The following is a 21,975-nucleotide window of genomic DNA, read 5'->3' as shown; positions in this document are numbered from 1 at the left end:
AAAAAAAAAAAAAAAAAAAAAAAAAATATATATATATATAGCCGTTACATGAGTATAATTTTGTTTTTATAGGTCTAGGTATGTGCATACAAATATACATGTGTGTAGTTTTAAGCTTTAATAATATCAGAAGGATAGACATTATAAACTTACAAAGCACATTTAAACATTTATTTAATTTTTTTTGCATTTATTTATTTTTGGGATTTGAATAATACATTTTTAATTCTTTTTAGTCAATGTTTGCCACCTTCAATCAGAAAGACTATAACAAAATTAAAAATTAAAAATTTATGATTCATCAAATTAAATACATGTATAGGAAATGTAAACAAATAAAGTTTCAAATGATATTGGGGGTAGGTTCGTAGAATTTATGAAAAGCTACAACATTTCAAAGTAGATAGAGGGGAAAGTCTTTTCTTGGCTTTTTCTCCTGAGGATGAGAGTAAAAATATAAAACAAATATTTATCTTATGAAAATAAAATATCATTTTAACTGCTCTTATTTATGGCCTACTGAAAGAACGAATTGAGAGTGTTTTTCTGTGAATTTTTCTGATAATGTGTGAAAACATGATATAAAATTATTTATTTCATATTTGGCATTTGTAACAAGGTCTTTAAACAAGTTAGTTTTACTTATGTATGCAAGCTTGGTTTGTTAAGCACTTTGATCTTAAAATCATTCTCTTTTAAAGCATTCATCTTGTTACTATCCTTCTTCATTTTCTCTTCTTTAATTGCTTCCTGGACTAATTTCACATGGTCTGGTCTGTGCCTTATGTAGTTGCCAAGGTCATTTTCAATGACTTCATGCACTGTTATAGTTTTTGCAAGATTTTCATTTTCATATTGTAATTGATTTATATTGTATTTTTTTACTGTACTATTAGAAGTAATTTCTGATAATCAATAAGAGACTGACTGACCAATAATTTAGTGTGACATGCAGGGATATGCTTCACTGAAGTTGAGGAACTAATTTTAAAATCAAGCTATTAAAATAGATTATCTTAATGTTATAATGACTTAATCATGACTTAATTTTTTTCTAATTTCACAGCTGTAGAAACTCAGATAACTTTTACTCAATCATCATACCCTTTTATCATGTGAATATTATCCAGTGTTTCTTCAGTCAACTTCTTTTTTTGGGTAAGTTTATATTACATATCTTTCCATGTTAGGGCTTAAAACTATGCGTCATTTTTTGTATGTGGTATATATGCTTCGTAGATTTATCAACTCCTTTGTTGGTAGAAATTTAGGAGACCTCTCATTTTTCACTAGTAGGATGAAAACTCTGCACAGCATCTTAAGGTTATTATTATTGTTATTTTCTTTTTGGAGGGGGCACCCAGATCATAGCCTTTTTTTTAAAGCTATATGACAATATTACTCTAGAATAGACATGGAATGAACTTGCTGGGTTAAGATTGTAGGCATTTTACATTTAAGCATATTTTGTCAATCTGTACTCCTCAACGTGTTTGAAAATTTTGCATTTCCATAGACAGTACATGAGCATTCCATATTATGCTTTGTCCAACTCTTGAATATTTCCAACTTCTTGTTTTTTATTTCCAACCTGATGGATGAAGACTGGCATTCTATTGTTTTAATTTGTGTTTTCTTACTAAGTGGCAAGGGTGAGCATCTTTTTGTATGTGTATTGCTCTTCCCATTTTCTCTTTTGTGGCTATTCTCAACATATATTTTGCTCATTTTTCTGTTGAATTATTTGCCTTCTCTTGTTCATTTCTAATAATGTTATATATTTTTGAAGTACTAAACTTTTATCTCTATATGTTACACATACTTTCTGTCTGTTGCTTATCTGTTAATTTAATTTATTGTAATGTTAATATTGTTTATGGTTTTTCAATTTTGAGGTGTTAAGAAGGGTTCCTTGTCTTTGTATTTTCTTCTAATGTTTTATAATTTTATTTTTAAAAGTTTTAACATTGTGTTTACAACTTAGCTTTAAATTAAGTTAGATTCTTAATCTGCTAGAGGTTTGATTTTGTGAAAAATGTAAAGCAAAAAAATCCTGTGGTCTCTATCTTTAAAATATGCTTAGTATCCATCTCTTCTCTCCACCTCAGCTACCCTCTGGTTCTACACACCATCACAGTTACAGATTTCTGCAATAGCCTGCTAAATGATCATCTTTTGTCAGTACTTGTTGCCTTCGGGCTATTTCAACACAGCAGCCAGAGCATCTTTTAAAAATGTAAAACAGCAATAGCTGCTGTTTTCACTCAGAGTAAAACCAATGACTTCAGAATGGCTAACATGATCTGGCCCCAGTCTTGTTGACCTGTCTCTTATCACTTTGCCCACCCCTTCCTTCATCCCTCAATCTCTTAAAGTCTGCATTGGCTTTAACTTACACACCACCTCAGCTCTATGCACATATCCTACTTTCTACGCAGAGTGCCTAAGGACAACCTACTCTGTTCCCACAGGCCTCAAGCAGGGTTGCTGCTGTAACAGCTTCTGCTGCTTTAGACTTATTGGCCTGCTCTTGTTGGCTGTTCCTGGTCCCTCTTTAATGTATGAGCACAGCCTATCTTTTGCTTCTTTTTTAGGGTTCCTGTGTTGCCACTAAGTTTCAAGACATGGGCGGCAGCTCTTTGCTCTTCCTTTTACTAAGCACCCAAATATGTGCAACTCAGAAGTGTGGGTGGCTAATTCCTAAATGGTGAATTTTGACAAAAGAGTGAAGGAGTCTGTGGATAAATTATTTTTCCCTTTTCCACCTTTTGGAGGCAGAGTAGCTTCGTGCAACTTCTCTGAAAATGTCTTGCATGGCCAAGCGATCAGCTTGCTATAAATCTGTGTCCAGCTCAACGATGTTTTCCTTTATTGTCTTCTAATTCCCTGCTGTACTTCATTTTTCCAGCATTCCTGCTTCTCTGGGATTGTACTTCATAGTAAAATATTAGCACAAATGTCTTTCCTTCAGGGTCTTTTTTCTATAGCACCATGGCTAAGATACATTTTTCTGCAATGTCATGTTTTCACTGAAGCCTATCCCAGCCATCTACTCCAGGCACTGTCCCCTCTCAATATCTTTGACTTTTTCATTTATTATTATCTAATGTATAATTTACTTAATTATTATAATGATTATTTATATCTGCACTCCTTCCCATCATAAAAGCTTTCCAGTTACAGAGAAACAGAGATCTTTTGTCTATTTGGTTGATAGCTGTATCCCCAACACCTAGAACAATGACAGGCACATAGTAGGCCCTCAGTTAATATCAGTTGAATATACTGAAATGAGTGCTGGTATTGATACTACTGATGAAGCATCACCACCATTGCCACTATAATAAATTTGAACTTATCTCTGCTTCTTTATATCATCAGATGTAGGTTAGGAGGCCTGTTTGGGCAGGAGCTTCTTATTGGCTATGTTTAACACTCTTACCCTCATCAGCTTCCAGGAAAATTGTTTGTTTTCTGTATTGGATGACAAGGTCCCTCCTTCCACCAAGAATCAAATAATATTTGGTTTCCCAAAAGAAGGACAAGCTGAAAAAAGAAAAAAAAATGCCTTATAGGATTGCATTAGATTTACAAATTAATTTGGAGGGACTCTTTAAAACTTTGAATAATATTATCTAAAAGTATTGAATAATCTTTTATTTATTTAGGTCACCTTTTTATGTTATTTGGATGTTTTCAGAATATTGCTATATATCTTTGCCTTATGCATTTCTTGTTATATTTATTACTAGATAGAATTTTCAAAGCTAGAATGGACTCTCATTTTCTAATTGATTGTGTTTGGTATATACCACAAATGATTTCTATTTCTACAACAGCTGTATATCTTCCTTGCCATACTCATTATCATTGTTTTAAATAATTTGACATTTCTCACATTTAATTACTCAATTTATTTGGAATTTTATGTATGGCATTTAGTGAAGATCTAACTCAATTTTATTTTTCCAATTGCTCACCCAGTTGTCTAAACCATTATTGTTGATGCTTCTGTTTTCTTCCCATTAATTTATGATGCAAATTAGCATATTCTAAATTATTTTGTTTCTAGGCTAGCTATGTTTTTTAATTACTTCCTTCACATTCATTCCTCAACTTCATAGAGAAATCTATTCCCTTGACTGTGTGCTCTGTCCCTGGATGACTATGAAATACTTTCATAAGAACTAAAAATAACCATCTGTGTATCTCCAATGGCAATTACTTCAACATATCTAACTCACACCTCACACCTGGCAGTCTTTCTCTATGTCATATATCGGTTATTAACACCACCAGACGGCCAGTTGCTCCAGCCAGAAACTTTAGAATAATCCTTAAATCCCCATATCCGGTCGGTTAGCAAGTCATGTGAATTCAGCGTCCCAAACATCTCCAAAATATTTTCTCTCCTTTCCACTGACACTGAATTCATTGGAGTCCTGTCAGCTGTCAGATCTCAGCTTAAATGTCACCTCCTGGGGAAGAGTTTCCTGCCACCATATTAAAGAAGCCTTCAACTTATAGTTACTGTGTTATCACCTCATTTGTTTCCTTTATAAACTTTGTTCTAACAGTTTGTAATAACCCATTTAGAACTTTTTTGCTAATTTATTGTTTGTTTTTCCAGTAGAATGTAAGTGCTGTGACAGTGGGCCTTGTCTATTTCATTTTCTGTAGTAACAACACTGTCTAGTTTTTAGCATATAGCAGGCACTATATAATTATATGAGAATGAATGAATTAAACAATAAATAACACAATGCTTTCTTATTAGGTTTATTTGCTTCCACTTGTCTTACTCATTTTCTTCCAAATGACCCTCTGCACTGATAGAACTGGTTACCAAAACAGAGATCTAATCATGATAAATCTCATCTTAAAAAGCATCACTGTCTCCTTAAGTACAAGATAGATGCTAATTTCCTTAGCCTATAAAAAAGATAGAACTACTTTGAATCTACTTTAAATGATGTTTTGAGTGGAACTGAATATATGATATTAGATCAAAATCTTAAAATTCATATTTCTGTATTAAATTTTATATTTAAAAAACTTGAGTAGTTTTAGAGGGAAAAAAAACAACATGAGTTAAACCAGATTATGTGTATTCTTTTATCAAAAACATTTCCAACTTATTTTTTCCCACATGTTAAATTATTTTATTTCTGCATTCCATAGGGATTTTTTTTTGTTTCTATTAATTTTTTTCTATATTTTAGAATCTTAATCCTTAAACACTATTAATTAGGTTTAACCTAATTTCCTGTTTCTTGAGTGTGATCTGTACTAATTAATCTACTTCTAGTAAACAGACCTTGATGGAAGAGGTGATGTTTGATTTCTGTGACTAGGTCATAAATAGCATTGTGGATTTCTCCATGCCCTCTTTGTCTCTCATATCACTTGCTCTAGGTAAGCCAACTGCCAGGTCATAAGGACACTCAAGGGGCCCTATGGCAAAGCACATGTGGCAAAAAGCTCAAGCCTCCTGCCAATGGCCATCTTAGAAGTGGATCCTCTAGCCCTATTGTAGCCTTCAGATTATTGTAAACCTTGGTAACATCTTCACTGGAACCTCATGAGAGACCTCAAGTCAGAACTACCCGAGTAAATTATTTCTGAATTCCTGATCAGAGTAACTGAGAGATAATAAGTGTTCACCTTTTTAAGCTGCTAAACCTGGTAGTAATTTTTAATTAGGCAATAGAAAACTAATAGAAGACCTAAAAGGTGAAGTAGAAATAGCCACAATTATAGTTGGAGATTTCAACATTTATCTCTGAATAATCGATAGAACAAATAAACATCAAATGGTAAGTATAAAGAAAAATGCTATAAACAAACTTGGCTTAATCAGCTTTTATAGAACACTCCAGCTAAGAAAGGCAGAATTCGGTTGTTTTCAAGTGCCTATAGAATATTCACAAGTATAAATATACCATATGCTAGAATAAAAAACAAGTTTTAGTAAGTTAAAAATTATTGAAATTATGCAGATTATGTTCTCTGACCATAAATAAATTGAGAAATTAATAACAATAAGATATTGTTATATCTAGCAAAAAATTTTTTGCTAGAAATTTCTAGCAAAGATAACATTATTATTTACAACCAGATATTGTCATTTCTATCAAAAGTACAAAAAATTGGCTATTAACAACCTACTTAAAAATAACACGTAGGTCAAAGAAGAAAACACATTAAAAAGTTTCAAAAGTTTTCTATGGAATAAAAAATTTTTAATTTTCAAATTTGTGTGATACATCTAAGACTCTACTTAGAGGAAAATCTAGTGCTTTAATATTTATATAAGGAAGGAATAAAGGTCTACAGTCAATCTAAGCTTCTACCATAAGAACCTATAATAAAACAATGAGTGAAGTAGAAAGAAAGAAATTTTAACCATTCAAATAGAAATTGAAGATACAGAATTAAAAAGCAATAAAATAAAAAATAGTAAAACCAAAAACTGATTCTTTGAAAGAATTAACAAAATTGACAAGCCTCTAGTTTGACTGATGTTTAAAAAATAGAGGAGACACAAATTACCATTATTAGGAAAAGGGGTATCATTAAAGATCCTATAGACATTTAAAGGTCTAAAAAAAAACTATTTTGGATAAGTTTTTGCCAATAAATTTGAAAACCTAAACAAAATAGATAAATTCCTTAATAGGTACAAAATACTGAAACTGATATAAGAAATAGAAAATCTGAATAGTAATTCTATATTTACTTAAAAACATCATGATATGATTTGGCCCTGTGTCCCCACCCAAATCTCCTTTTGGATTGTAGCTCCCATAATTCCTATGTCTTGTAGGAGGGTCCTGGTGTGAGAAACAATTGAATTATGAGTGTGGTTCTCCAATACTCTTCTCGAGATAGTGAATAAGTCTCATGAGATCTAATGGTTTTGTGAGGGGGAATTTCCCTGCACAGGTCCTCTCTTTGCCTGCTGCCACTCATGTAAGACACGACTTGTTCTTTTTTGTCTTCTGACATGATTGTGAGGCCTCCCCAGCCACGTGGAACTGTGAGTTTCTAAAACCTCTATCCTACATAAATTACCCAGTCTCAGATATGTCTTTATTAGTGGCATGAAAATGAGCTAAGACAGTAAATAGGTACCAGTAGAGTACAGTGCTGCTGAAAAGATACCTGAAAATGTGAAAGCAACTTTGGAACTGGGTAACAGGTGGGGGTTGGAACAGTTTGAAGGGCTCAGATAAAGACAGGTAAATGTGGGGAAGTTTGGAACTCCATAGAGACTTGCTGAATGCCGTTGACCAAAATGCTGATAATGATATGGACAATGAAATCCAGGCTAAGGTGATCTCAGATGCTAAGAGGAAGAACTTCTTGGAAGCTGGAGCAAAGGTGACTCTTGTTATATTTTAGCAAAGAAACTGGCAGCATTTTGCTTCTGCCCTAGAAATTTATGGAGCTTCGAACTTGAGAGAGATGATATAGGGTATCTGGTGGAAGAAATTTCTAAGCAGCAAAGAATTCAAGAGGTGACTTGGGTGCTATTAAAGGCATTCAGTTTTAAAGGGGAAGCAGAGCACAAAACTTTGGAAAATTTGCAGCCTGATAATGTAATAGAAAAGAAAATTCCATTTTGGAGAAGGAGGTCAAGCTGGCTGCAAAAATTTGCATAAGTAACAAGGAGCTGAATATTAATCACCAAGACAATGGGGAAAATATCTCCAGGGCATGTCAGAGACATTTGCAGCAGACTGTCCCATCACAGACCTGGAGGCCTACAAGAAACAAATGATTTTGTGGGCAGGCCCAGACTCCCTCTGCTGTGTGCTGTCTAGGGACTTGGTGCCCTGTGTCCCAGCTGCTCCAGCCATGACTAGAAGGGTCCAAAGTATGACTCAGGTCATGGCTTCTGGGGGTGCAAGCTCCAAGCCTTGGCAGCTTCCATGTAGTATTGAGCCTGCCAGTGCACAGAAGTCAAGAATTGAGGTGTGGGAACCTCTGCCTAGATTTCAGAGGATATGTGAAAGCGCCTGGATGTCCAGGTAGAAGTTTGCTACAGGGGCAGGGGCAGGGCACTCATGGAGAACCTGTGCTAGGGCAGTGCAGAAGGGAAGTGTGAGGTCAGAGCCCCCACCAGAGTCCCCACTGGGGCACTGCCTGGTGGAGATGTGAGAAGAGGGCCACCATCCTCCAGACCCCAGAATGGTAGGTCCACTGACACTTTGTACTGTGTGCCTGGAAAAGCCACAGACACTCAACACTGGCCTATGAAAGGAGCCAGGAGGGAGCCTGTACCCTGCAAAGCCACAGGGGTGGACCTGCCCAAGACCATGCGAACCCACCTCTTGCATCAGCGTGACCTGGATGTGAGACAATCAAAGAATTTAAAGGAGATCATTTTGGAGCTTAGATTTGACAGCCCCCCTGAATTGCTGACTAGCATGGGGCCTGTAGCCCCGTTGTTTTGGCTAATTTCTCCCATTTGGAATGGCTGTATTTTCCCGATGCCTGTACCCCTATTGTATTTAGGAAGTAACTAACTTGCTTTTAATTTTTCAGACACATGGGTGGAAGGGACTTGCCTTGTCTCAGATAAGACTTGGGACTGTGGACTTTTAAGTTAATGCTGAAATGAGTTAAGACTTCAGGGGACAGTTAGGAAGGCATGATTGGTTATGAAATGTGAGGACATGAGATTTGGCAGGGGCCAGGGGCAGAATGATGTGGCTTGGCTCTGTGTCTCCATCCAAATCTTATCTTGAACTATAGCTCCCATAATTCCCATGTTTGTGGGAGGGACCTAGTGGGAGATAATTGAATGATGGGGCAGTTTCCCCCATACTGTTCTTGAGGTAGTAAATAAATCTCACTCAGGTCTGATGGTTTTAGAAGGGGTTTCCACTTCTATGTTTCTCTCATTCTGTCTTGCACTGCCATGTAAGAAGAGCTTTTCACCTTCCGCCATGATTGTGAAGCCTCACCAGCCATGTGGAACTGTGAGTCCATTAAGCCTATTTTTCTTCCAAGTCTCGAGTATGTCTTTATATGTCTTTATCGGCAGCATGGACTAATGGACTAATACAAATTATATTTCAAATTTATAATAAAAAACCTTTCAAAAAAGTAAACTATAGGCCAAAATGATTTCACTGGTGAGTTCCATCCAGCATGTAGGGAAGGAATTATAGAAACCCTACATGACCTGTTTCAGGAAGAAATATGCTCCAACTAATTATGTAAGGTCATCATAATCATGATACTAAAACCAGATAAAGATATTACAAGATAAATTACTATAGGCCGATATCCTTCATAAATATAGAAACAAAAATACTTTTCTTAATAAAGCTTTATGAAGTATAATTGATATACAAAACACTGTACGTATATAACATATACAATCTGATGAACTTGGACATATACATACGCTCGTGAAACCAATATCATAATCAAGGAAATAGACATGTCTATCACTTTTAAAAGTTTCCTGGTGTCCCTTTTTTCTATGTATGTGGTAAGAACACCTCGCATGAGATCTACATTATAAAATGTTTAAGTGCACAGTATAGTATTGTTACTATTAGACATAAAAATACTTAATAAAATAGTTAATCTACTCAATTGCACTCAAAATGAGTGGACTGAAATCTTAGACTTCACCACTGTGCAATTCATTCATGTAACCAAAAGCCACATTTACTCTGAAAGCTTTTTGAAATAAAAAAATTATATATTTAAGAAAAAAATAGCAAATCTAAATTGGTGACTTATAAAGGCATAATACATCATGACTCATTGGAGTTTATGACAGGACTGTGAATTTGATTTAATGATGAAAAACAGTCACTATAATTCACTATATTAACCAAACAAAGAAAACAAATCATGTTTATTTAAACAGATACAGAAAAAGCATTTGTCAACATTTAATATTATTTTGTCACAGACACTCTCAGCAAAAGAAGAGAATTTCCTCCACTTTATACTGAGCATCTACTGAAAAGCTAGAACCATCATTATAATGGTGAATAAAAGTTTTTTTCCTCTGATAAGAAATTAGGTAAAAATGTTCACTCTGATCATTTCTATTCAACTTTTTAACTGGAGGTCATAGCCAGAGCCAAATAGCAAGAAAAAAAATGTAAAAAACACACAGATTGAAAAGGTGGAAGTAAAACTGCCTTTATTTTTAGATCGTATAATCCTGTATATAATAATCCTAAAGAATCAACATATAAACCACCTTAAAGTGATGTCAACAACTTTTTATGATCTGATATATATAACCTAGATCACTCATATTACTATGAAACTAAATTTATAAACACTTAAATTGAAAAATATTTACGATAGCACTCAAAAGCTTAAAACACAAGTTAAATTTTAGAAATTATGTTGACTTGTACATGAGTGGGACGCCAAGTTGGGAAGATGGCTTGAGCCCAGGAGTTCGAGACCAGCCTTGGTAACATAGTAAGACCCTGTCTCTACAAAAGAAAAAAAAAATTTTATTAGCTGGGTGTGGTGGCATATGCCTGTAGTCCCAGATACTCATAAGTCTGAAGTGGGAGGATAGACTGAGCCTCCCAGATACTCAGAAGGCTGAAATGGGAGGATTGATTGATGGAAGTGGGAGGGAGGTTGATGCTGCAGTGAGCCGTGATTGTGCCAGTGCACTCCAGTCTGGGTCGTATAGAGACTCTGTCTCAAGAAGTGTGGTGGCTCAGGTCTGAAGCCTCAGCACTTTGGGAGGCCGAGGTGGGTGGATCACTTGAGGTCAGAAGTTCAAGACCTGCCTGACCAACATGGTGACATCCTGTCTCTTCTAAAAATACAAAAAATAGCTGGGCATGGTGACACACATTTGTAATCCCAGCTACTTGGGAGGTTGAAGCAAGAGGATTGTTTGAACCCAGGAGGTGAAAGTTGCTGTGAGCCGAGATCACGCCACTGCACTGCAGCCTGGGTGACAGAGCAAGACTCTGTCTCAAAAAAAAGAAGGAAAAAAATCCCAAAAGACATGTACATTGATAATTATGAGGAATTGCTTAGAATATTAGATGTAAATAAATGAAGACAGGCTATATTTGTGAATGGAAATCTAAATATTGTGAAGATTTCAATTATTCCACAATTTATCTATAGGTCCAACCTCATTACAATCATGGTCCCTACTCTTTTTTGGGTATAAATTGATAGGCTGATTTTAAAAGTTATGTAGATTTAAGAAAACTAAACATACTCTTACCATATGATCCAGGCAATTGTGCACCTGAGTATTTACCCAAAGGAGTTGGACACTTGTGTCCACAAAAAAACCTTCACACAGCTGTTTATGGCAGTTGTATTCATAATTGTCAAAACTTGGAACCAGTCAAGGTGTTTTTCCGTAGATGAATGGATAAGTAAATTGTGATGCTTCAAGATGATGAAATATTTTTCAGTGCTAAAAAGAAATGAGCCATCAAGCCACAAAAAGAGGAAACTTAAATGCCTATTACTAAGTGAAAGAAACCAATCTGAAATGCTCTATATTGTATGATTCCAAATGTATGACCTTTTGGAAAAGGTGAAACTAAGGAGACAATAAAAAGATCAGTGGTTGCCGGAGTTTGGAGGTGGGGACAGGGAGGAGCCATTAACAGGTAGAGCACAGGGGAATCTTATGGCAGTAAAATTACTCTATATGATACTGTAATGGTGGATACATATCATTATACATTTGTCCACACCTACAGAATGTACAATGCCAAGAGTAAACCCTAATGTAAACTATGAAGTCTGAGTGATAATGATACATCAATGTAGGTTTTTCAGTTGTGACAAATATGTCACTCTGATGGGAGATGTTGATAAAGGGGGAGGCTGTGCATGTGTTGGGGCAGGGGCTATACAGAAAATCTCTGTACCGTCTGCTCAATTTTGCTGTGAATCTAAAACAGCTCTAAACAATTGTCTATTATAAATTAAAAATAAAATATTCAACTTTACCAATAAATAAATTTTTACCTAAATATTATATAACATGTGAAGGATCTAAAATAGTAAAGATAATTTTGTTTTGTAAAATGACATTGTAGGATTTGCATTACTTAACTTTGAGGCTTACTATAAAGCTACAGTAATAGAGACTGTAATAGTGGCATAAGGACATATATATATATATATATATATATATATATGTCAATGAAAAGAGAGTCCAAAAATAGACCCACACATGGTCAAGTGACTTTTGAAAAAGGAGCCAAGGTAATTAGATGAGGAAATTATATCTTTCTTTTTTTTTTTTTTGGCAATTATATCATTCTTAACAAATGATGCTGAAGTGAATGGATATCTGCATGGAAAAAGAAAGCTCTTACCTAAGCCTTTACTTTACAGCAAACACCAACACCTGCTAGAAATAAATCATAGACCCAACTGTAGAAGCTAAGACTATAAAATCTCTAGGAAAAAAATAAAAAAGATAGTAGTCACAACTTTGGTGTAGGCAATGATTTCTGAAAGGGACAAAAAATATTAAGCAAATTGAATGATTTAATAAATTGTATTTAATCAGAATTAAACACTTCTGCTCTTTGAAAGCACTCAAAATTGAAAGTTAAGCCACAGATTGAGAATAATACGTATTATAGTAAATGTACTTGACAAAGATCTTTTCTCTAGAATATGTATTTAAATCTTATTAATAATCTGGTAAACAAAGCAAAACGAGCAAAAGATATGAACAAGAGTTTCACGAACGAAGATATATAAGTGATGATTAAGCACATGAAAATGTGTTCAGCATCATCAAAGAAGTGCAAATGACACCACCAATGAGATATCACCACAGAAGCACTAGAGTGGCTAAAATGTAGCATATTAGATGTTGATAAAGCCATAGAGCATCTGGAACTCCTATATATTGCTGTGGGGGGAATGTAAAATGATACGACAACATTGGAAAACAGTCCCACACTTGTGTATAATTACATACCTGATAATATAACTCCTAAGAATTGATAGGAATAGAGAAATATAAACATTTCCAGGCAACCTCTGTGTTTAAATAACCATAGCCATTTTATTTGTAATAGCCCCAAACTGGAACAACCCAAATTTACTTTAATAGGTGAATATATTAAAAAATTGTGATATAGCCATATGATAAGTGAAAGAAGCCAGACACCAAAGATTACTATTTTGTTATTGTATTTACATGAAATATGAAAATAGATATAAACTATAGTGACCAAAATTAGATCTGCATTTGCCTTTTCCTGGGAATGGAGGTTTGGGCATTTACTCCTAAAGGTCAGAAAGAAATCTTTCTGAGATTATAGAAAGAGACTATATATTGGGTACTTTGTCAGATGAGTGTATACATTTAAAAATGTATCAAATAAGCATATTTATTGTGTGTAAATTGTACTTTATTTAAGTTTATCTAGAAAAAAAATACATAGCTCTGAATATACTGGTTCATTTAAATTTGGGTTAAGTATTTAAGATTTTTTTTCCGTGTGTTGAATCAAACAAGTAGAGTTGACAGTGGAGGTCATAGCCTCATTCTCGAGTCATTTTCATGTCAAATAGGAGCTTGGGCAACTGGACTGACTGCAGAAAACTGGGTGCAAATATTGGTTATAAAATCCTGGGAAAATGCGAAGGGGATGGGAATAGAAGGAACGTGGTATATTTTCATGCCACAATTAGAGTTAGCAGCTGCATAATTCTGATTTTCCTTTTTATTCATTTCAGATTAACTAATTTGACTTGAGGCCATAACATGATTGAGTAAAAATAGTCGTTCTGAGCATAGAAATAAATTTACAAGGTTAATTTAGGGTGTCTCTCTGTTATTAGATGTATCTGAAAAACACTTGTAGGCAAAATTAGACCAAATTAAAAACACTGGGGTTTCAATTATAATCAACATTTAAATATAAATTTTATTATTGTTTATTATAATAATAAATAATGTAGTGTTTAAATGTGCAGTCATGGGTCAGACTACATTTTGCAAATTTCCAGAGTAAGGTAAACAGATTATAAAGCTTTCTGGTATAATATTAACAGAACTAAAAAACATGAATAATATTATAGAATGGACTTTGCCTAGTGATTCTTAATCAATTCTCTTGGAACCAATACTCTCTTAATTTTACTGAAAGAAAATTCATATACAATTTAATAACTTTAATATAATTAAATCAATACAACATCTTAACTATAAAATAAAAAAGATAAAACTATCTGTATAAGACAACATGCATTTCAATATATAAATGATTGGGTAAAATTACCTTAGGAGAGAAAATGAAAGAAAAGTTTGCACCTACTCTTAGATCACCCCAGTGTAATTGATGGGACATTGATATTGTGCTGGTGACTCAAATACCATGAGCAAGGTTGTCATCAGTGATGTGCTTCCCTGAAAGCTCATCTTTACACCCATTGACAAATAGGTGGAAAGTCCAAAAACGCAAAGTAAATTATCTTCTCAATTTATATAGCAGACGTATCCTGGAAAACAAAAACACACGAAGAATTGGTGTGTAAACAAATTTAAATTAGGTTTCAAATATAACGCAAGGTTTTCTTGTTTTGTTTGATTTCATTTGTTTACTACATAAATGACCAGTGGCCCATTCAGAAGTCCAAGGACAAAATATGTTGTAGGATTGTCCTGACCATTGAGAGACAGCTTGCACCCTAACCCCACAGTACACTAAGACCCGCAGTACCCACTGTTCCTGTAGTAAACCAAAAGACATCCTGGGACTTACAAAATCCATTAAGGAGTTGTTTCAAACCTTATAAGAACCACTGACCTAGGCCATAAAAAACAAATGAACAAACAATAACAAAAACTAGGAATGGCAGTAGTTCTGTTGAGTTAAAGAGGAGAAACCAGGACTGGCAGAGATGAAATTGTGTCTGAAAGGAAACCATTACAAAGGCCTTTATTTCCATTAAGGAAATGTCTCCTGACTGAAATGAAAGCCTTCATTTTAACCATTTCTTTGTTCAGAAACATTTTAGGGGCTCCAGGGGGGCTGCTTTATTTTGCACTCCCTTTATTGCCCTGCCAGCAGCCTACCTAGCAGTAAGTCCCCGGCCTGCAGTGCGGCCTCCCTAGAGGCTACCTTCCCAGGGCTGGTGACTTCTCAGACACTCTGGCCTTGGGGACGTCTTGGATCTTCTAGCACACAGTGGCCGCACACAGTTTTGCCGGGCCTTTCTCAAGAGGTAAAAGTTCCTAGTTGTTTGGATTTTCCCAAAATAATGCTTTCCATGTGTAGGGATTTTACAGATTTCGAAGTGCTTTCATATCAATTACTTTCTTTAATTTAAAAGGAGTTCAGATCCCAGGTCAAGCTAGGAATGCTCCGGTCTCAGAGGGAAGGAGCGCTCTAGGAAAGGAGGATCCTTTAATAGAGGGCCGTGCTGGGGCCGCGGGCCCGGAGAGGGGGAGAATGGAGGAGTGTCCTTTTTCTCCCCCACCCTCCGGCGGCGGCCGGGCCAAAGCCAGAGGGGCTGTCCCCTCCTCTTCCCCGGCAGCTGCTCGCTCTGCTCACAAGCCAGGGGCAGGGGACCAGGCAGCAGCGACTCCTCTGGCTCCCGAGAAGTGGAGCCGACCGGTGCCACTATGATGCCGGGAGCCGCCGGGGTCCTCCTCCTCCTGCTGCTCTCCGGGGGCCTCGGGGGCGGCCAGGCGCAGCGGCCGCAGCAGCAGCGGCAGCCACAGGCACATCAGCAAAGAGGTACAGTCGAGGCACGGGCTTGGGTTGCATCCTTTGCCGGGACCCAGACTCCTCACTTCCATTCTTCCGAGAGTTGTCTGGGGACGCTGTCTTGCTTCGCCTTCAGAGAGTGCGCTTTGGGGCAGGAGGAACTTGATGCAAGTTCAAGTTCAAAGCCCTGAGAGCGTGGTGTACGGGGAATTACCCAACTTCTGCAAAAGGAACGGGGAGTGCCTTTCATTGCTCACTCGTTTCGAAGAAGTCTTGCTACCAGGATATAACCTGTAAATTGATTTCTGAAATCTTTTCAAGAGGAAAACTTTTACCAATTGAAAAAAAAAAAAAAAAGAATTTATTCAAATCAGATCCAATTTTGCAGAGAAAGGTTTCCCAAACTGTGCTTCATCGTGGGACTTTATGGAGGGTATCAGGGTAGCTGACACACCTTAAAAAACAATTACACACACACACACACACACACACACACACACACACACACACACACACATATACTAATTTTGCAGAACTTTTTTTCAACTTTTAAAACAGGATTTCTGAAGAAGTTATGTGGTTTTTTCTTTCATGGCAATGGTGCCTCCAGCCTCACCTTTTTCAAACCCATGTCTTATTTTCATATCCTATTTTGTAGGGAAATCATGAAATTTCTCCTTTTGCTTAAATACAGAGTAGACTTTTATGTCATGTGTACTTTAAGGCCGCAGTGACTAGATATACACTTTGGGAGACTTTGGAAGATGGCTCTATTTAATGTAACTTTATAACTTATTCTCCTCAGAGCCGCTTAGTGTTTATGTGTATATACACATATGTATAGTACTGCTAAAAGACTTGGCTAGACGTTAACTAGAAGAAGGGTAAGTATATTTCAAAATTTTAGCAGTTTAAAGTTTCAGAAACTTTTTATGTATATAGGCTCCCAAAAGTTTCAGAAACTCCCAAAAGTTTGGAGTGAACACTTTCGGGAGTCTTTGAAGAGTTATTTTATTATCATGAATTTTAAACGAAGCACTTGTGCACTATTCTAAAATATACTTTGAAACACATTATTTCAGCAAACAATTTTGTAAGTTGGAAAACCTGTATCAAAGCAAAAAAAATTTAAGAAATATTTATGCTTTGATTTTAAATATCAAAATGTTTAATTTAAGAGTACAAAATCTGTAGGTTAGAAGCTTCAAAAATTTTTAATGAGGCTGAATCTGCTAAAGTTTTGAAATATACTTAACCTTCTTCTACTTAACTTCTAGCCAAGTCAATAGTTGATATTTGTTCCTGTAATCTAGCATTTTTAGCAGTACTATTTTTTTTTAAGGAGTAAAGAGATATCCTAAGCTCCTTCTATAATAATAACTCCCTGATTAAAATTCTTGGAATAAAAATGACCTTGAATTCATTATATGACTTTTTTTCTTCTATTTTTCCTTTTGCTTTTCTGAGAGGTTAAAATGGGACCGATATGGCTTAATTAATAGAATTTATGAGACAGTGATTTTGAGAGTATCTCTGGCCACTGATTTTTAAAAATGCTACTTTTAATGATTAAACTTTGCTCAATTACAAGATGTGTTTTAACAAGACATGATACTTTAATAATGTGAGGCAGCTGGGAGAAATTAGGGGCCAGGGGCACCAGCCCTTATGTTCACTTGGAATGGGGCAGAAACTCAAAGCATGCAGAGTAGGGATCAAGTGAATTGTTGCTGAGAATTATCCTGAGCACATATAGAATCTCTCTTCTTTCCTCTCCCTTCTTATTTACTCTCTTTTTAAGCTAAGGTAATATTAACTCTGATTTCTATGACCCAAGCACAAGGTGAAGTTAATTCAGGAGGAAGGGTTTATACTGCCATTCTGTTAAGATACCGCTTAGATGCTATATAAAATAAAGAATTTTATTCAAAATAACTACAACATACCATCTACTATAGACTGCTATAATCTGCATTCTAGTATCCATTATTGTCTTTGTTATAGAACATTTACAATATATTTGGTGGTTGGCTCAAGATAAATGATGTAAACCTGTTAATGTTAAAAGCTTGTAAATTTCATGAAACTTTAAAATTGGGTAGTGCTTTATGATTAAAAATACCGTATGTATATGATCTTTATTTGCCTTCAGATATTATTATTCGCAAAGGACAAATTTAAAACTTAGGCTTGCAGTAGTTGTAACTTAAGTTTACATAAGAATAACTTAATTTTCAACAACTAAAACACTTCTGGTATTATTTGTGCTGAGGTCCCTTTTTAATTGTTCCAAGGTTATTTTCCATTTATTTTTTAGGCCATGTTTCTTTTCAGTATTGTTCAATTAAAGCAAGCCCTTTGTGAACATCATGGGATCTGAGTTTGACTGGAGAAGTGTTTTCCTGGCTATAACCAACTTTTCTGTTTTTGATTATACTAGCACTGACCTTTCTAGTCAAGTGCTAATTGTGTAGAAGTTCTATTTCCCCTTATTGTTTGGTGACAATTTATTAAGAATTTTGATGTGAAGCAATCATTTCTAGATGTTATAATTGAGTTAGAAACATAACCAGAGTTTTTGCTTGTTTTTTACTTTTTCTTTGAAATCTTATGTGGTTTCTATAGCATACTGTATTGTGGTATGAATAGCATTGATTCAGCATGAATGATATTCCAAGGAAATTATTTAGCTATATTTAAAATGGACAAAATAGGAGAATGATGTACCAAAATGACTCTGCATTTCAGCAAGGCAGTGTCTAATTTTTTTTTCTGATATTCTTGTGAATAATATGTGGAAATGGAAGCACAATGGTAGATAAATTGTAACTGATTGAAAAATAGTTTCCAAAGAATATTGCATAGCGGATTAAGGACAACCTGGAAAGAAGTCTCTAGCAGTGCAACAGAGGTTTTCTTATGTTCAACTATCTTGGTAGTGGCTTGATGGAAAACATAGAATCCAAGCATATCAGTACTGCAGGTGGTCCAAAATCGATATAGGTGGCTAAGCTGGTTAATAACAAGTTCAGAAATTTTAAAGGTCTCTATAGCCTGAACCATGAATGAAACCTACATGAAGCTGGTTTTATTATTCCTATCCACATGTTAAAAAAAACTCCATTTGTCTTCTTCTGGAAATTAGTTGTATCCTTCATATGTTTAGGAATGAATATAAAGGCAGGAAGAGAAAGGCCGCTCAATTGCAGCAAGTTCAATATGAACATATAATGTGATATGGCAACAAAAATGTTGGCTCACATTTATACAAAACTCAGAGAAGCACATGGGTCTGTTGGTTAACACACATTCGGGTATTTCATTGAAAAATGGGTGTAGATTCAGAGAAGGGAGAGCAGAATGGTTAAGAGTCTGATAAGATTTTCAGAAGAGGAATGTCCCAAGTAAAGCTTTTCCATCTGAACAAGGAAAAATTTAGGGAAGGCAATCATCAGAGATATCCTCAAATTTTCAGAAGAGTCGTATGTGAAAGAGGGACTATTCCAAAGGCTGAATGTGGATCCATAGAAGAACATGACAAACAACCAGGTTTGAATTTTATAAAATGGAGAAAACTGCTCTTCTCCTCTCTCCCTCCCCACGCCATTTTGAGCTGTTCAGAAATAGTTAGATTGTGTTTGAGCACATTGCTTCTGGAAATGATCATGCTGTGATCAACTAGTCAGGGATGCTCTATGAAGGAATGCCTCTACTGAGAGGAAGTTAAGACTCATCAACCATCTAGCCATTTTTCAGTTCTAAGATTCTAATATTATAGTCTATTGTTTTTAGAGTGCCTACGTGTATTCAGTTTCTGAATTTTTAAAATGTGAAGAAAATGTTAAACATATAAAAATGTGTATTTTAATCCCTTCTGGGATTTAAAATAAAAACATGTTTGAGATAATCCTCACACATATTGGGCAAGAATACTTAAAAATTTAGTATGGAATTTCCACATCATCCACAATTGTACAGTTCTAAAACATCTTGTGTTATAACATGCAAGAATACTTTATAAATTACCTGAGAAATTTTCAGGGGATTCATAGTGGCCATAAACCTGGAAGTAACTTTTTTTGATGTTTTTCTTTGCTGCATATGTAACTTTTTGGTTTGTTTGCTGTACACTGACCTAATAGTTTAGTAAAATGATTCATAACAGATAAAATGCATGGCATTTCAACATATTCAAAATATTTATATAAATATATTCAACTCTGAATATTGTAGATGTGGTAGAATTAATGAAATTGACATAAATTTTATATTATGTTGTATTTCACATATCAATGTATACAGATTTCTGGTCTATCTTAGTCTTAAGATTTTTCTACCTAGGATTTCATGCAAACTAATGAACTGAATCTATATCAAGAGATTCTGGGGGCTGGGTATGTTGGCTCATGCGTGTAATCCCAGCACTTTAGAATGCCTAGGTGGGTGGATCACCTGAAGTCAGGAGTTCAAGACCATCCTGACCAACATAACGAGAACCCCATCTCTTAGCCAAGCATGACTGCACGTGCCTGTAATCCCAGCTACTTGGGAGGCTGAGGCAGGAGAATCACTTGAACCCTGGAGGCTGAGGTTGCAGTGAGCCAAGATCATGTCACTGCACTCCAGCCTGGGCAACAGAGGGAGACTCTATCTCAGAAAAACAAAACAAAACAAAAACTTAAAAAGAGATGCAACTTATCATCTGTCCAGTTTGCAGTAGGGCCTAATTTATCATCTAGAGACCATATGAAAAAGATTAGGAAGAAATTCTTGGAAATAATTATTGTAAATAATTGCACAAGTGGTTTAACTTTTAATCTAGAAGATTGGGGTTTAGGATTTGTTTATAGTTGCAACTTGAAACTTGCAACTCGATAGCTGAACAGGAATTTAGGCAGAAGCTCTGTTGCAATGAATCAAAAAACAAGATAGAGTTTAGAGAAAGATGAAAGCAGATTGTCCAGGCTTATATATCAAACAGATAGAAATAAAACTAATTCTAGGGTTTTCCCATTGGTAAGACTGAATTTAGAGGTCAGAATTTGTGAAGGAAATTGGTGGGGTTGGGCCTATATGCATCAGAATGTGGTAAATGAATGAATGTTTACAGTGAGTAAAACAGACAAAAAAATTCCTGCTCTTGTGGAACTAATATTTCGTTGGGATGGAGATGAGGAGACAGGACTATGATGAAAATATAATGAAGTAACATAAAAACACCTATATTGTCTAGAATGTAGTTGATGATAAATGTCCTGGACAAACAAATACAGCAGGGTGTCAGGAGTTCTAGGAATGGAGGGAGGTTGATTGATATTTTAAATAGTTGGTCAAGGTTGACCTGTCTTTGAGAGGATCTCACTTGGGCAAACACTAGAAGGTTGCATGGGAGCGATTCATACAGTTATCAGGGGGAAGAGTGCTCTCTGTACACGGGCAGGCCTGTGAGGATCTAAGCTTGGAGCATGGTGAGAAGGCTAAAGGAGAAATGGGAAACTGAAACATATAGCATTGTTGACCTTAATGGTAAAGATTTTGCTTTTTAGTCTGAGTGAGATAGGGAGGCATTGGTGAGTTTTAACAGAGGAATATCAATGAATAAAATCATAGTTATGTTTTTTCTCAAATAGGCACTAATCCATGTGACTAGATCAACAGTTCAAGCATAGAATTATTTTAGATTCATCTCTTGTCCCAAACATCCCATTGATAGAACACATTTAAGTGATTCTACGTTCAAGAGCATTCCACTTCAACCATCTTATCATGGTGAAGCTCAGATGCGTCTTTGTAAGGCTGCTTCTTTTCTTCCCTTTGGCAACTCGTTGCTATTTCATTACTCAAAATATATCAGGACCTCAAAAACAACTTGTGTGCAGGGAACTTCCGCAGCTTTTAAAAATTTTGCTACAGTGTACTTAGAAATATGTCATAGATTTTTAAGGGTAATTTTAAATAGTGTGCACTTTAAAACAAAAATGAATTATTCACAATGCCACATGGACATATAGGTACTTTGGAGTTTCCTTTTTTATTATATATTTCAATATCAAAAGCTAAAGTTTAGACACAATTGTTGAAAATGACATGGTGATGCATTGATCTGGTGACTTCTTTTATGATATAAACTTTGAAATGTTGCCTTTTTATATTCAGAAACTGATTCTGTGCTCTGTTTCCATTTTTTTTTTACTGCTTTAAGAATCACTGTAAGTTTTACAGTAACCTTTTGGACTATAGTAATGCAATTTTGGCCTAATTTAAT

The 21,975-nt window shown here is 35.4% G+C and overlaps 1 protein-coding gene across 7 annotated transcripts in view; it reads left to right on the top strand.

Annotated features, from left to right (window-relative positions):
• The first annotated feature begins 15,526 nt into the window (after positions 1–15,526).
• The window catches only part of LAMA2 (laminin subunit alpha 2), a 618,514-nt gene continuing 612,065 nt past the window's right edge, over positions 15,527–21,975 (top strand). For 3 of the 7 annotated variants that reach the window (XM_032274826.1, XM_032274824.1, XM_032274825.1), the window contains exon 1: positions 15,527–15,740. In XM_032274826.1, the coding sequence (XP_032130717.1) occupies positions 15,626–15,740 (115 nt within the window). In that variant the 5' untranslated portion in view covers positions 15,527–15,625. The remainder of the gene's footprint in view (positions 15,741–21,975) is intronic. The other 4 variants (XM_032274828.1, XM_032274827.1, XM_032274830.1 and 1 more) reach the window with 2 other exon arrangements.

Source organism: Sapajus apella, unplaced genomic scaffold (genome assembly GCF_009761245.1).
Source record: "Sapajus apella isolate SASKATOON/1434 unplaced genomic scaffold, GSC_monkey_1.0 scaffold6, whole genome shotgun sequence".
In the NCBI taxonomy this organism is placed as follows: domain Eukaryota; kingdom Metazoa; phylum Chordata; class Mammalia; order Primates; family Cebidae; genus Sapajus; species Sapajus apella.
The sequence above is the reverse complement of the archived record's forward strand: the minus strand, read 5'-3'. Positions and strand labels throughout refer to the sequence as shown.